This window comes from Sceloporus occidentalis, unplaced genomic scaffold (genome assembly GCF_023333645.1).
Source record: "Sceloporus occidentalis isolate IW3139 unplaced genomic scaffold, rSceOcc1.0.p SCAF_220, whole genome shotgun sequence".
NCBI classification, from domain to species: Eukaryota; Metazoa; Chordata; class Lepidosauria; order Squamata; family Phrynosomatidae; genus Sceloporus; species Sceloporus occidentalis.
The window spans coordinates 1,174,795-1,191,283 of record NW_028317200.1 but is presented as its reverse complement, the minus strand read 5'-3'; the positions used below and the strand labels follow the sequence as shown (position 1 = coordinate 1,191,283).

General features: G+C 45.2%; 1 protein-coding gene across 1 annotated transcript in view; it reads right to left on the bottom strand.

The window, feature by feature from the left end:
* LOC149277292 (mechanosensitive cation channel TMEM63B-like) overlaps window positions 1–5,873 on the bottom strand; it is a 95,552-nt gene extending 89,679 nt beyond the window's left edge. The window contains exons 1-3 of the mRNA XM_089503099.1: window positions 5,378–5,873; window positions 2,549–2,596; window positions 1,774–1,867 (exon numbers count right to left, since the gene is read on the bottom strand). Of these exons, the coding sequence (XP_089359225.1) occupies window positions 1,774–1,867; window positions 2,549–2,596; window positions 5,378–5,873 (638 nt within the window). The remainder of the gene's footprint in view (window positions 1–1,773; window positions 1,868–2,548; window positions 2,597–5,377) is intronic.
* Between the last annotated feature and the right edge of the window lie 10,616 nt (window positions 5,874–16,489).

Below are 16,489 nucleotides of genomic sequence, written 5' to 3'. Positions count from 1 at the left end.
AATGAAGAGTTCATGGAGAATTATCCAACGGGAGAAAGGGGGTGAATGACGTGAAATGAAGAGTTCATGGAGAATTATCCAACGGGAGAAAGGGGGTGAATGAAGTGAAATGAAGAGTTGGCATGTGGGCCGGGCATCATTAAAACGAGATTCTGGCTTCCTTGATGATTAGGAAACCATAGTCAAGTTTAGAGTCTGTTTGCTTTGCCCTCCATGACTTTCATTTCCTAAATTTTTTCAGTTTTTTTGCGATGTTCAATTTAGGTTTCTTCATTTTCTTCATTTTCTTAATTTTCAATTTTGCCTTTGACTTCAATTTCCGCTGTTCGCGTTGAAGTTTGGCTTTGGCTTTCTTAGATTCTGCTTTCACCTTATGTCGCATCTTTTTGATCTCTTTGATGCTTTTTTCTTTAAGATCTTTTTTCCTTTTCTTCATTCGCTCCTTTCTCTCCTTTTTCTCCCTTTTTTTCTTTTCCTCCATTGTATGTTTTTTCTCCCTTTTCTCTTTTTTCTTCACTTCCTTCTTTTTCTCCATTTGCTCCTTTCTCTCCTTTTTCTCCTTTTCCTTCTTTTCCTCCATTTTCTTCTTTTTCTCCTTTCTCTCTTTTTCCTTCATTTCCTTCTTTTTGTCCTTTCCCTCCCTTTTCTCCTTTTTTTCCTTTTCCTTCTTCTCCTTCTTTTTATCCCTTCTCTCCTTTTTCTCCTTTTCCTTCTTTTCCTCCTTCTTATCCTTTCTCTCCCATTTCTCCTTTTCCTTCTTTTCCTCCTTTTCATCTTTTCTCTCCCTTTCCTCCCTTTTCCTCCCGTACTTCTTTTCCTCCTTTTCATCTTTTCTCTTCCATTTTTCCTTTTCCTTCCTGTCCTTCTTTTCCTCTTTTCTCTCCCTTTTCTCCCTTTTCTTCCTCTCCTTTTCTGTCTCCATTCTCTCACATTCCTCATTTTCTTTATAGTCCTCCTTTTCCTTATAGTACTTCTTTCTCTTCATTCTCTCCCATTCCTCCTCTTCACTCTCCTCTCCACCCTTCTCTTCATCATAAATCTTCTTTTTCCTTCTGTCAGTGTGGTCTCTTCCTGACGATGCCATCAAGTTCCGAAAGAAACTGCTGGATGTTTTAGGTTTCCTTTCAATTCTTTCTTCACTCTCCTGTTCTTGGAGACTGGAAATTGATGGACTTACTAAAAAAAATAAAAAAAAATAAAAGAAAGCAAATCGGTTAATATGTTACGGATCGTCCCTCGACAACGTGTACATAAAAAACGTAAAAACCCTATGATTCCCAAGCTTCAAAGAAATGTTTCCTATAATGTGACTTTCAACCTTATTTTTCATTTTTTTTAACAGTAGCAAATAATTGATATTCTATTTATATTGGGAAATCATTCCTTTTTAAGACGGGTGAGTTAAGTTCCAGCAATGAATTTTAAAAGTCCAAGTTTGATGACATCATACGGTCAAAATAAACGTATACTCTTTCTATTATTCATTATTGTTAATATATGTTACCCAAGGAAGTTAAGAAGCGGAGGGACTCTTCATCCGGTGGTCTCAGTCCAGTTTCTCCTGCATACCGTTCAGAAATGTTTTTTTGTTGTCTACAACGGCGAAACCTGAAATAAGAATAATAAACCCGTTAAGGAAGAAATGGATTCCAGCAGCATCGGAGTGTTTCTCCCCGTGTATAGTATACATGCTGTTTGGTCATTTTTTATATAGTGCGTTGCGTTGGATGTCTCTCCGCAGCATTTGAATTTCCAACAATTTGTATAACTTACTGTACGAAGAAATAGACCCCCAGTCCGGTTGCCATCGCGCATATAACACAGATGAATGCGTTCTGCACGATCCTCAACACCGGTCGTGAATGAACTGTAGAGAGAGCAAAAATATTTCTTAGCACAAGAAGAATGTGGAGATAAATACATATTTATATATTAAAGCTTAAAGAAAAATAGGATCTGCTACTAAATGAGATACGAGAAAATTGTCATTTCTGTCCTCTTCTGAAAGTAGGACACATTGTCGCTTCCAGACCTTCCTCTCCCCGAAGGCATTAACAGAACATGTCTTTTATCTCTAACGTTGTGCTTCTATCTTAGTGTAGAGGAGTTAGAAATGACACGTTTCTTTTTCCGGGTCCAGTTACTCCACTATGAGGGCATTTTCTATTATTGTGTAGTTTGCTATTCCATACGGTTATCATTAATGTTAAAAGAAAACACATAGCGTACCTGATTGTGCCATTCGTGTAATCAGTGAACGGAATCCTCCGATCGCCAGAGATCCTTTGTGAGATAAACAGGAAAAAGGAATGTTAGCTGCATGTTCTCTATACAATATCTTTCTATTATCCCCGAGTTACAGATAAAGCCAGCCCCAAATGACAGTTACATGAGGAGCGGATACTGTAACCTCTCTTATCTAATATTCAACATTTCATCTTTCTTACGGGTAATGAAATCATGCGTGTGCATTGTACACATACACACATAACACGGATCACACGCTTCTGAAGCATGGATGCCCATCTGAGAGACGTCTATATCTTACCATTAGATGTTGGGTTGGATTCTCGTGGCTGGAAATTCCCGTCGGTCCCTGCAAAAAAAAAAACAACAGCGGAGTCATCAACGGCCAACAAACTTCTTCATTCATAGGAACCTTAAGGTTTTTGTGTTTAGGAAATGCAGGAATATCATTTGACTTTTTGGGTATAGACTTTCTGGATTGCATGAATATTAAGGCAGGACCGCGTTCCCGCAGGCAGATTAGCTTCCTTCTCATAAAATGAATCAGATGTACTATAGATGCAGATCCTATCAGCGGATTTACTGGATCTCATTCTTTTGTGGGTTTTAGTGTTTTAAAGCTGATAATAAATCCTACGAATAACCGAAAGAAATCACGCGGTTTCAGTGCAGTCAGGAAGAGACGCGCAATTCCTTTGTGCCCTAAAAACATTTCTAAATATCATATGTTGCCCGTTGTAAGGTGAAGAGCCCTGTTTTCATTGGATTTGTAACGGATTTAACTGATATTTTTTCTACCAAACCGCCTCGAGTGCAGCTGCAGGGCAGCGATTCCGGCAGCTGCCGATACAAAGAGAATTATACCGCTGTTTTTACTCAACAATATAACCCGCTATCAAGAAATAGTTCATGGAAACATTTGCCGCTGATCTGCTGCGGTCACCGGGAGCGATTCAAATCTAACCCAGAAAGCCGATATTCCCCAGTTTTATCCGAATCTCGAGTTATTCGGATTCTTTACCTTTCGGGCGCGGAACAGGAAAAGTCTCAGAAGTCAAACAGCAAATAGCAAATAGCAAAGCTACTACGATCCGCATCTTCTCTGTTAGGAGGCTACAGTAGAAGTGTCCTTCTGCTCTCTGATGTGCTGTATCTGTGTACTGCACCTGTGATGTCACAATGAAGACATGACATCATCGTGTTCCGTGATCTCAAGGTAATGAAACGATAGAGGTTTTGTACGTTTGCAATGTTACAAAAACACTTTTGATACAAAATAAAAATCTAGTAAAGATAGAAGAAACCTTTAAGGTCTTTTCCGGCCGGATCAGAGTCTATTGCTGGGCGCTGTGAGGATTATTATTTTCTTGTTATTTGTCCGTTTGCAGGGAATTAGGGAGCCGATCCGTTTATTGTTCAGTTAATTGTTGTTAAAGTTAATTCTCCCAAGATGTAGTATTTGAGGTGTCCTGATTTGGAAAGCAGCTGATACTCAGGAGACGGAATTCTATTCTCTTTCTGGCAGTAATGGGGCAAACATTACGAGGGATACATTGTTACTCGCTGCTTTTTTTGCAGGTTTTATGGTTATTTTGCTGATTTGAAACGGTAATGATGACCGCTGGAAACATTTATCACCCAAACAGATATATATTTCTGGAAAGCAGACTGCCCGGGGGGTTTCACTGGGATTCCTGGGCAATCAGGGGGCAGCTATTTGGCAGCCAATCTCTATAAATTTAGCCAAAACGTGATTTTTGGGGCTTCTTCCACCAACGCATTGCTCTGTATTTTTTCTGTAGGTTTTTGTGCAGAAATGTATACACTTTTTTCAGCTTTTCTTCCAGCGTAGATAGATTATTGAAGTATTTTGGAAGTTATTTGCTACAGTTTTCCACCATTTCATAAAAGAATAATGTTAGCCGGCCGCAGGATATATTCATTATAATTACACCAAACTGAGAATGAAGGGAAGGATGTGTGATATAACTGATTGATATATACTGATTGATATAGCGCCATCATATACTGCAGCGCTGTACAATGTTCTTTTTCATGTAAATAGCGCCATTATATGCTGCAGCTCTGTACAGTGTCTGATGTTACTGATTTATATAGCGCCATAATATACTACAGCGCTGTACAATTTCTGATATTACTGATTGATATATACTGATTGATATAGCGCCATCATATACTGTAGCGCTGTACAATGTGTTTTTCATTTACATAGCGCCATCATATACTGCAGCGCTGTACAATGTGTTCTTATTAATTTCAATAGCACCATCATATACTGCAGCGCTGTACAATGTATGATATTACTGATTGATATATACTGATTGATATAGCGCCATCATATACTGCAGCACTGTACAATGTGTGATATTACTGATTCATATAGCGCCATCATATACTGCAGTGCAGTAAAACGTGTGACATTACTGATTTATAAAGCACCATCATATGCTGCAGCGCAGTTCAAGGTGTGATGTTACTGATTTATATAGCGCCATGATATACTACAGCGCTGTACAATTTGTGATATTACTGTTTTATATCGCGCCATCATATGCTGAAGCGAAGTACAATGTGTGATATTACTGATTGATATATACTGATTGATATAGCGCCATCATATGCTGCAGCGCTGTACAATGTGTGATGTTACTGATTTATATAGCGCCATCAAATGCTGCGGCGCGGTACAAAGTGTGATCTTACTAATTGATATATACTGATTGATATAGCACCATCATATACTGCGGTGCTGGACAATGTGTGATGTTACCGATTTATATAGCGCCATAATATGCTACAGCACAGGCCCCTGGGAATCAGCGTAGCTAAATGGACAGGGAGCATGTATGTGTGTGGGTTAGTGCATGCTCAGGGCATGTCCGTGTTTTGATTGGGGTATGTTAATTGAGGGGTGGGAGACCCTAGGTGATATAAGGTGCCCTCTGGGTGACCCCGGTCACTGTCCTTTTTTACAGGCACGGCCAACAGTCTTACCTGCTTGAGCTTCGGTGTGACGGCCTGGAGTATGGACGTGGAGGCGATCCTCGCTGCTCTCAGGGCTGGTGCGGACCAGGACGGTGGTAGGGCGCTGCGTGAGCAGTTTGCTCACCTGCTTCCCCAGGCTGCGGTGCCTGTGGTGCCTGCCGGGTCTGGTGGGGCCGCGGAGGCACCGTCTCGCGGGCGCGTTTCGGGTCGCCGGCGCGCCCGCCCTCCTGCTCGGCTGAGCCCCGTGTCGGGTGGGGGGGCTCGGTACCGGAGCAGGAGTCCGGATCCCGGGCCGCGCGCGCCCCGGGAGGCGTCTCCTCGGGGCGGGCGGCCGTCTTCGCCGCCGTCGTCCCCGCGATGGCGGCGGCGTGCGTCCTCGCGGCGGTCTCGCGAGGCTGCCTCACGGCTCGCGAGGCCTGCTGCTCCCTTGCCGGGGCCGGCAACGGAGGCCCCGGCGCCTGCACAGGTGCCGCGGGATGCGGCACTTCGCCGCGGCCGCTCCGGTGGCCGCGGCCGATCGGTGGAGCCGGCTGGAGGCCGCGCGGGAGCGCGGGAAGCGGCGGGCGGCGTTTCCGCTGCCCGCCCGAAGAGGACGTCGCGGGCGGTTGCGGCAGCCCCATCAGGGGTCAGGCAAGCCGCGGGGGGGGTGAGTAGGCCCGGCGGGGCTGCACGGGGGGCGGCTGGGGGACCTGCTGGGGGGGATGTCTCGGAGGCGGCAGGGGGGTCCTCCGGGGACGACCCGGCCCTCTCTCCAGGGCCCTCGGCCCGCTTACCTCCTCAGGGTGGGGGGATGGTGGGGTCTTCCAGGCTGCAGTACGGCTCCTCTGATGAGGAGGCTTTCGCTACCCCCCCTCCCCCCTTTCATTACGGCGCCTGCTGGTGGCTTGCCAAGTTTCGGCCCCCTGGTGGCGGTTTCTGGTACTGCAGGTACTGTTCCAGGACCTATGCTCTCACCCCCTTCCTCTTCACAGGCTGTGTCTGGTGGGCTGCTGCAGGATGCTTCGCCGCTGCTGGGACCGGGACTTCAGGGACCTTCTAGCAATACGGCTTCGGCTACGGCGCCGCAGGAGGTCTGCCGGTCGCTTGGTGGTGAGTTGCCTTCTCATTCTGTGGGCCTCTTGGGAGCCGGGGTGGAGGGTCGCTCGGGCTCTTCTATGGGTGCTTTTCTGTCAGGTCTGCGGGGTTTTTTGGATGCGTGGGAGCGCGACAGGGGTGCTGGTCCATCGGGGTCGGGGCTGGATAGTCAGGTTAGGTCCGTGTGGGAGCAACCTGGTGGTGGCGCGGGGTCTTTAGGTTCGGTTTCCTTTTCTGTGCCTGCTGTGGCGGGGTCTGCTGATGCCGGGACGTCTGGCCCGGTGGCACCCGGGGTGGCGGTGGCCCCGCCGGCTGGCGGGGCTGCTGCGGTGATTGGCTCGGTGCCAGTTGTGGATGCAGCTTTAGGGGTGGCGGACGTGGCTCGCGGGGCGGCCTACATGTGTTGGTCTGGCCCGCTTGGCCTGCATTTGAAACAGGAGGTTAAAGACAAGATCTGGAAAGGGGAGTTTTTGGAGATTTTCTCCCTTCTGCCGCTGGAGGAGGCACCTCCCCCTGCGGCGGAGGAGAAGGATAAGGAAAAGGAGAAGGAAAAAGAGAAGTATCGGTATCGGCGGATTCCAAAGACCTTTGGGAATTGGATTCGCGCCTTTTCTATTTTGGCTAGTGTGATAGGCGACAAGTGCCCTGAGAAATGTTCGGCACTTTTTGCGTATCAAGATCTCATCTGGAGTGCGTGTCGGACTTATGGGGGTCTGGGCTGGTGGCGGTACGATGAGCAGTTCCGCCAACGCTTGGCGGTCCGGCCGTCTATCGGTTGGGATCAGATGGACATTGGTCTGTGGCTGGCCATTATGACTCGGCCGGCCACGCACCAGGGTGGTTTCTCGTCGTTTCTTGGGGGGGCCGGGGGGGTATCTGGTGCCACGCCCTCTCCGGCCGGTCAGCGGCGGCCGGGGTGCTGTTACCAGTTCAACGACGGGCAGTGCAAGTTTGGTGCGTCCTGTCGGTTCAAGCATGAGTGCTCCGGCTGTGGCGGAGCCCATCCCCATTCCCGCTGCTTCAAGCGGGCAAAGGGGGGTGAGCGCACAGATGTGGGATCGAAGGGCGACGACACCAGTGGACGTCGCCGCGATGCGCCCGTGGCTAAGCCAATATAGGGACCGGCGGGCTGCTGACATTTTGTTGCGGGGGTTTTCGGAGGGGTTTTGGATTCCCTTTGTGGATGCCCCTGGTTCGGTTAATTTTCGGAATTTGCGCTCTGTTGCGGAATTTCCTGATGTTGTTAGGGACAAGTTGCGTAAGGAGGTTGAGTTAGGGCGCATGGCGGGCCCTTTCGCCGTGCAGCCTTTGGCAAATTTGCGGGTGTCCCCGCTCGGGGTGGTTCCTAAGAAGGATCCTGGTAAGTTTCGTTTGATTCATCACTTATCGTACCCCCGTGGTAGTTCGGTTAATGACGGCATTTCGGCTGACATGGTTCGGGTTGTTTACGCGTCATTTGATAAGGCGGTTGACATGGTGCGGTCGGCGGGTCGTGGGGCCCTGTTGGCAAAGACAGATATTGAGGCGGCGTTTCGCCTTCTCCCGGTTCACCCGGCCTGCCATCATTTGTTGGGTTGTCAGTTTGAGGGTTGTTTTTACGTTGATATGTGCCTCCCGATGGGTTGTTCTATATCTTGCTCCTATTTTGAATGTTTTAGCACGTTTTTGGAGTGGGTTGTTCGGGAGGAGGCGGGTTTGGCTTCTATCCTGCATTATCTGGACGATTTTTTGTGTATCGGGGCGGGGGATTCGGGGGATTGTCTTCGTCTCCTTCACACCGTGCAGGCCGTGATGTGTCGTTTTGGAGTTCCTCTTGCGGCCGACAAGACGGAGGGTCCCTCGACCTGTCTGAGTTTCCTTGGAATCGAGATCGATTCTGTGGCGCTGGAGTGCCGCTTGCCTGTTGATAAGCTGGTTGACCTGAAGGGGTTTGTTGCCAGGGTGCGGGGGATGAGGAAGATTCAGCTTTGTCAGTTGCAATCGCTGTTGGGGAAGTTGAACTTCGCTTGTCGCATTTTGCCGATGGGTCGGGTTTTTAGCCGGCGGCTGGCTGCGGCGACGGCGGGTGTTGTCCGGCCCCGCCATTTTATTCGGCTCACTCGTCCGCTGCGGGACGACTTGGCTGTCTGGGGTTCCTTTTTGGATACCTACAATGGTCGGTCGTATTGGCAGACACCCCAGGTTTCTAATTCCCAGTTGCATCTTTCCACGGATGCGGCTGGGTCGGTGGGTTTCGGGGCTATCCTGGGGGTGCACTGGTGTGCTGAGAGATGGCCGGTCTCCTGGAGGGAGTCGGGGCTCACCCGGAACTTGGCGTTCCTGGAGCTTTTTCCCATTTTGGTGGCGGTAGAGGTATGGGGTGATGTTCTCCGTGATCGGCGGGTTCTGTTTCATTGCGACAACTTGGGGGTTGTTCAGGCTATCAATACTTTGACGGCTTCCTCTCCTCCGGTGGTTCGCCTTTTGCGTCGGCTGGTGTTGCGGTGTTTGGGTCTGAATGTGACCTGTAGGGCAGTGCATATACCCGGTGTCAACAACGTGACGGCTGATGCTCTTTCTCGCTTTCAGTGGGCGGAGTTTCGAGCTACGGCACCGTTCGCGGACGAAGACGGGGTCCCGTGTCCAGTGGACCTGTGGTCCCTTGGGTTGGACGAGTGACGGAGTGGATTCGCAATTCGGTTTCCAGGTCCACCTGGGGGAGGTATGGTAAAGTGTGGGACGAGTGGGCGGCCTTTGAGGATGGCTGTGGGGGTTTCCCGACTCACGCTGCTCGGGTTCGTGGCTTGCTTTCCCTCCTGTGTCAGTGGGACTCGACCGGGGTGTCCCCGTCCGCGGCTTCTGCTCGCCTGTCGGGTCTTAGTTTTTTGTGTAAGTTGATGGGCATCGTCGATTTTACCAAGGATTTCCTTGTTCGCCAGGCCTTGAGGGGATGGCGCAAGGGGGTTGTTGCGAGGGATACTCGGCGGCCGGTTTCGGCTGCGTTGCTGGTTCGGTTGTGTGGGGTGTTGGGTTCTGTTTGTGTTTCAGACTTCGAGGTTCGGTTGTTTAGGGCGGCTTTTAGCTTAGCCTTTTTCGGGGCTATGCGGATAGGGGAGTTGGTTAGCCCTAGTAAGCGTGTGCCTGGCGGTGTTTTGGCGGAGGATGTGGATTTGGGGGATGGTGGTCTGTGCTTTCGCATTCGGCGCTCCAAAACGGATGTCCTGGGTCGGGGGTCTTGTGTTCGTTTGGGTGCCATTGCGGGCTCACCTATTTGCCCGGTGTCGTCAGTTCACGAGTTTCTCTTGGTTCGCCCGGCGGTGGGGGGTCCGCTGTTGGTGCATCAGGACGGGTCGTTTTTATCCCATTTCCAGTTTGTCAGCGTTTTTCGGAAGTCGCTGTCGGTCTTGGGTGTTCCTGCCGGGTCTTTTGGGGGTCATTCCTTTCGGATTGGTGCAGCCACGGAGGCTACCCGGGTTGGTTTGCCTGATTCCTCTGTGCAACGTATTGGGCGCTGGCGATCGGGTCGTTTTAGGTCGTATGTTCGTTTGGATATGCCTGTTTAATGTTCTCTGTTTTTTGTAGGGTGGTTCTCCCTCAAGTCTGGCTCGTTGGACATTCCTTCATCTTCTGGGCCAGGAGGCGGGCGGCAGTCCGCCCGAACGGGGAGCAGTTGGGGTTCTCTCCTCTTGCGGTTGAGGTGCGGTGGTTCGGGAAGCGGGGGATGCGGTGGGTTCATCTCCTCCCTGAGCTGGTCCGGTTGTCTCGGTTATTGGGTCCTCCCTCTGTCCTGGTGATTCACCTCGGGGGGAATGATCTTGGGGTAGTCCCGGTCAGGTCTCTGGGTGACACGGTTCTTCGGGACCTTGCTAGGGTTCTTGTTTTGTTTCCTGATGTCCGCTTGGTATGGTCCGAGGTGGTGTCTCGGAATTTTTGGCGGGTGGCGACTAACCAGCGGGCCCTGGAGCGGTCGCGGGTTAAGTTTAATCGTTGGATTTCCAAGTTTGTGGCTAGCGTTAATGGCGTGACGGTTCGGCATAGGGTGTTTGAGAGGGACGCGGCTACTTTGTTTCGGAGTGATGGCGTTCATTTGAATGACATCGGTTTGGATCTTTTCAATTTGGCTCTGCAGGAGGCTATCAGTCAGGCCATGGCGTGTGTTGGTGGGGGCCCCCGCTGATTTAAGGGGTTAAACAGCGGGGTTAGTGGCGGTTTGTGTGTCCTTGCCGGTCTGGTTTTGGTAAGTGATGGAGTTTGGATGCTGGTGTAATGGAAGGCTCAATCCTCCCCTAACCTCTGGTGTTTTATTGGACGTGCCCACCGAGCTTGTTGGACGGCTGGTGGTTAGCATTGGTGGTGGGGCAGCGAAAGGTAGCTGTCAATTTTGTTTGGACGAGGGGGGAGGTGAGTACCTGTGGTCTGGATTGTGCAGTGTGAGAGGCCGGCAAGGACGGGGTTAATTCGGTTCCTGTGTTGGTTATGTTTTGAATATGTTACGGTAATGTGTTATGTATATTTGTATATTTGTATTTATTATTTATCGGTTATTGTATATTATTCTTATTGGTTTATGGTGTTTTGGGCCAACACAGTGTTTTATGGTTTTATAATAAAATTGTGCTGTGGCCTGCTTTATCCAATTTCGGTCTCCGTGTCGTTATTTGGTGGGTTAAACTGGTTTTGGGTTTACAATGCACGATACACACTACCTACATACATGTACAATGTGTTGCTTTTCATTTAAAATGCGCCATCCTATGCTGCAGCGCTGTACAATGTGTGATATTACTGAGTGATATATATATATATAGCGCCATCATATACTGCAACGCTGTACAATGTGTTGTTTTTCATTTAAATAGCGCCATCATATATTGCAATGCTGTAAAATGTGTGATATTACTGATTTATATAGCACCAACATATGGTACAGCGCTGTACAATGTGTTCTTATTAATTTAAATAGCTACATCATATACTACAGCGCAGTACAATGTGTGATATTACTGAGTGATATATATATATAGCGCCATCATATGCTGCAGGGCTGGACAATGTGTGCTGTTACTGATTTATATAGCGCCATCATATGGTGCAGCGCTGTACAACGTGTGATATTACTGAGTGATATATATATATAGCGCCATCATATGCTGCAGCGCTGTACAATGTGTGATATTACTGATTTATATGGCACCATCATATGCTGCGGCGCAGTACAATGTGTTCTTATTAATTTCAATAGCACCATCATATATTGCAGTGCTGTACAATGTATGATATTACTGATTGATATATACTTATTGATATAGCGCCATCATATACTGCAGCGCAGTACAATGTGATCTTATTAATTTAAATAGCGCCATCATATGGTGCAGCGCTGTACAATGTGTGATATTACTGAGTGATATATATATATATATATATAGCGCCATCATATGCTGCAGCGCTGTGCAATGTGTGATATTACTGAGTGATATATATATATATATATATATATAGCGCCATCATATACTGCAGCACTGTGCAATGTGTGATATTACTGATTGATATATACTGATTGATATAGCGCCATCATATACTGCAGCGTCGTGCAATGTGCGATGTTACTGATTTATATAGCGCCATCATATACTACAGCGCAGTACAATGTGATCTTATTAATTTAAATAGCGCCATCATATGGTGCAGCGCTGTACAATGTGTGATATTACTGAGTGATATATATATATATATATATATATATATATATATAGAGCCATCATATGCTGCAGCGCTGTGCAATGTGTGATATTACTGATTGATATATACTGATTGATATAGCGCCATCATATACTGCAGCGTTGTGCAATGCGCGATGTTACTGATTTATATAGCGCCATCATATACTACAGCGCAGTACAATGTGTTCTTATTAATTTAAATAGCACCCTCATATATTGCAGCGCTGTACAATGTGTTTTTATTAATTTAAATAGCTACATCATATACTACAGCCCGGTACAATGCGTGATATTACTGAATGATATAGCGCCATCATATACTGCAGTGCAGTACAATGTGATCTTATTAATTTAAATAGCGCCATCATTTGGTGCAGCGCTGTACAATGTGTGATATTACTGAGTGATATATATAGCGCCATCATATGCTGCAGTGGTGTACAATGTGTGATATTACTGATTTATATAGCGTCATCATATACTGCGGCATCATGCAGACAAACAGCAGCCTGGAACGTGTTTGTAGACAGAGCGACAAATCCTGTATTTGCAGGCATACAATAATAATGTATGGAAACAGAGCATCGCAGGTAAAGAGCAACAGAATAACACACAAACCCAGCAATGCAGGTATAGATCACCCCTCTCACTATCTACCCCCTCACCCTCCATTCTCACTTTCTACACCCTCTCCCCCACTTCTCACTAGCTACCCCACTTTCTACCCCTCTCCCTCCCCTTTCACTATCTACCCCCGCTCCCCCAGTTCTTGAAAATTGAAGTAGCCGGCTGCAAAGATGTCCCAAATAGGACATGGGGCAGGATGGCCACTTTGGAAAATAGAGTTTTGAAATAGCGATATGCTATTGCTAAAAAAACAAAACATTAGATATTTCCAAACATTAGAATCTATTTTGAAGTTTTTTCAGATGAGTAAAAGATTTTAAAAATAAAATAAATGTATATAGTGATTTGATGATGACTATACTGTGAGGGAGATGATGACTGATTGAGGAAGTGAGCAATAAACATAATCTTTCCATCATGGAGTAAATGTAATATTAGCTGCTTGCTTGACAAAGACCCTGTTTGGCCGAAACGTTGCTTTTTTGCTTTCTCTATATAAAGTATCCTAAAGATTGGAAGCCGTTTGGAGTGCTGGGATTCGTTTTCTTTGTGTGCTTCAAGAGGGTTTATGCTGCCCCTGTTTTTCCTGCTAGCACCCAGCTTCCTGCGAGTTGAGTGCAGAACCATTTTTTCTTTTTTTACGTTAAATGTAATATTATGGTAGTCGGACGTCATGACATAACCACGCATGTTTGGGGCGGGTCGGAGGGTTGGAGGCGTGTGACGCGGCGAGAAACGAGCATGCACTTTGGAACGGACTGAACGGGCCGAAACTTACCATGCGCCGGTACGAATTTATCCTCCCGGTTTATTTATCCTCGAGGCCTCTCTATTATCGGCTTTATTGCCGTTGCTCAGATTTATAATTTCAACTGCCTGACTTCAGCTCGGCTCCTATGGCTCCTATGGTGATTCGAGAACCCTGATTACAAACTGCGATTTTTATATTATCTGCTCTGTCTTGGTCTGCTCTTGCCACTTGCAACTGCTACTAGAGAGTAAACTTCTTGGACTACCTATGGAGAGAATTTCTCTTTTTACAAACGACCTATGAAGCAAGACAGAAGCAGTATATACATATATATATATATACATACAATTATTATTATTATTATTATTTATTTATTTTTTTCCAACTCTGAATAATGAAATTGAATACTGAATACGCCTCACATATATATACATAAGCTTTCTTATGTTCTGAGATTAAAGGATTTATATGATTGTAATGCTTACAGGTCTAATACAATAAAAATTATGGCGCCAAAAGGTGATAAAGATGATAAAGGAGATAAAGATGATAAAGACAAAGAAGAAAAATCAAAAAATGCTACATTTAGACAGAGTTAGGGGCTCGGCGTGCAGGTGGCAGATGAGGTTCAACATAGAGAAATGCAAAGTTACGCATTATGGTAAAATAATAACAATGCGACCTATTCTTTTATTGGAATATCCTTGCGGGAAACTACCAATGAGAATGAATTAGGAATAACGGTTGACAACAGACTTGGTAACAGTGCCCAATGCCAGGGGGCAGCTGCGAGGGCCAATAAGGTTTTGGCATGTATATAACGGGGTATTGATTCACGGGAGGAGGATATTATCCGCCTCTTTACAGGTCATTGCTAAGACCTCACCTTGAATACGCGATACAATTCTGGGCACCGGTCCTTAAAAAGGACATTATGGAATTAGAAAAAGTGCAAAAGAAGGGAATAAAATTAATAAGGGGATTGGGAGATACTCGTTATGGAGAGAGACTAAAAGTTAAAATTATATACACTAGAAAAACGGCGTTTCAGAGGGGGTATGATAACAAATAAATATATACGCGGGGCGATATACATTATATAAATATACACGGGGCCGATATACATTATATAAATATACGCGGGGCCGATATACATTATACAAATATACGCGGGGCTGATATACATTATATAAATACATACATGGCCAATATACATTATATAAATAAATGTGGGGCCGATATACATTATATAAATAGATGTGGGGCTGATATACATTATATAAATATACGCGGGGCTGATATACATTATATAAATATACGCATTGTCGATATACATTATATAACTATATGCGAGGCCGATATACATTATATAAATATACGCGGGGCTGATATACATTATATAAATACATACATGGCCAATATACATTATATAAATAAATGCGAGGCCGATATACATTATATAAATATACGCGGGGCTGATATACATTATATAAATACATACATGGCCAATATACATTATATAAATAAATGCGAGGCCGATATACATTATATAAATATACGCGGGGCTGATATACATTATATAAACATTCGCAGGGTACTGACAGCTTGGTAAGCGAAAACCGCTCGGCTCCCCTTTCTCTTTCGCTTAAAAAAAACAAAACAAAAGGGCTTGGGGTGGCAAAGTGTCGGCCCTTCAAAAGTGCCGTCTGGAGCGGGGCCGATATACATTATATAAATATACGCGGGGCCGATATACATTATATAAATATACGTGGGGCCGATATACAATCTATAAATATACGCGGGGCCGATATACAATATATAAATATATAAGGGACTGATATACATTATATAAATATACACGGGGCCGATATACATTATATAAATATATACATTATATAAATATACGCGGGGCCGATATACATTATATAAATATACGCGGGGCCGATATACATTATACAAATATACGCGGGGCCGATATACAATATATAAATATACACGGGGCTGATATACAATATATAAATATACGCGGGGCCGATATACAATCTATAAATATATGCGGGGGGCCGATATACAATCTATAAATATATACGCGGGGCCGATATACATTATATAAATATACGCAGGGCCGATATACAATATATAAATATATGCGAGGCTGATATACATTATATAAATACATGCATGGCCGATATACATTATATAAATATACGTGGGGCCGATATACATTATATAAATATAAATGGGCCGATATACAATATATAAATATACGCAGGGCCGATATACATTATATAAATATACGCGGGGCCGATACACATTATATAAATATACGTGGGACCGATATACATTATATAAATATATGCGGGCCGATATACATTATATAAATATACGCGGGGCCGATATACATTATATAAATATACTCTGGCCGATATACATTATATAAATATATACGGGGCCGATATACAATATATAAATATATGCCGGGCCGATATACAATCTATAAATATATAAGGGACTGATATACATTATATAAACATACGCAAGGCTGATATACATTATATAAATATATGCGGGGCCGATATACATTATATAAATATACGCGGGGCCGATATACAATATATAAATATATGCCGGGCCGATATACAATCTATAAATATATAAGGGACTGATATACATTATATAAATATACGCGGGGCCGATATACATTATATAAACATACGCAAGGCTGATATACATTATATAAATATATGCGGGGCCGATATACATTATATAAATATACGCGGGGCCGATATACATTATATAAACATACGCGGGGCCGATATACATTATATAAATATATAAGGGACTGATATACATTATATAAATATACACGGGGCCGATATACATTATATAAAAATATACGGGGCCAATATACATTATATAAATATACGCGGGGCCGATATACATTATATAAATACACACGGGGCCGATATACATTATATAAATACACATGTATACATTATATACATTAAATAAATAATATGTATACATTATATACATATATACGGGACCAATATACATTATATAAATATACACGGGGCCG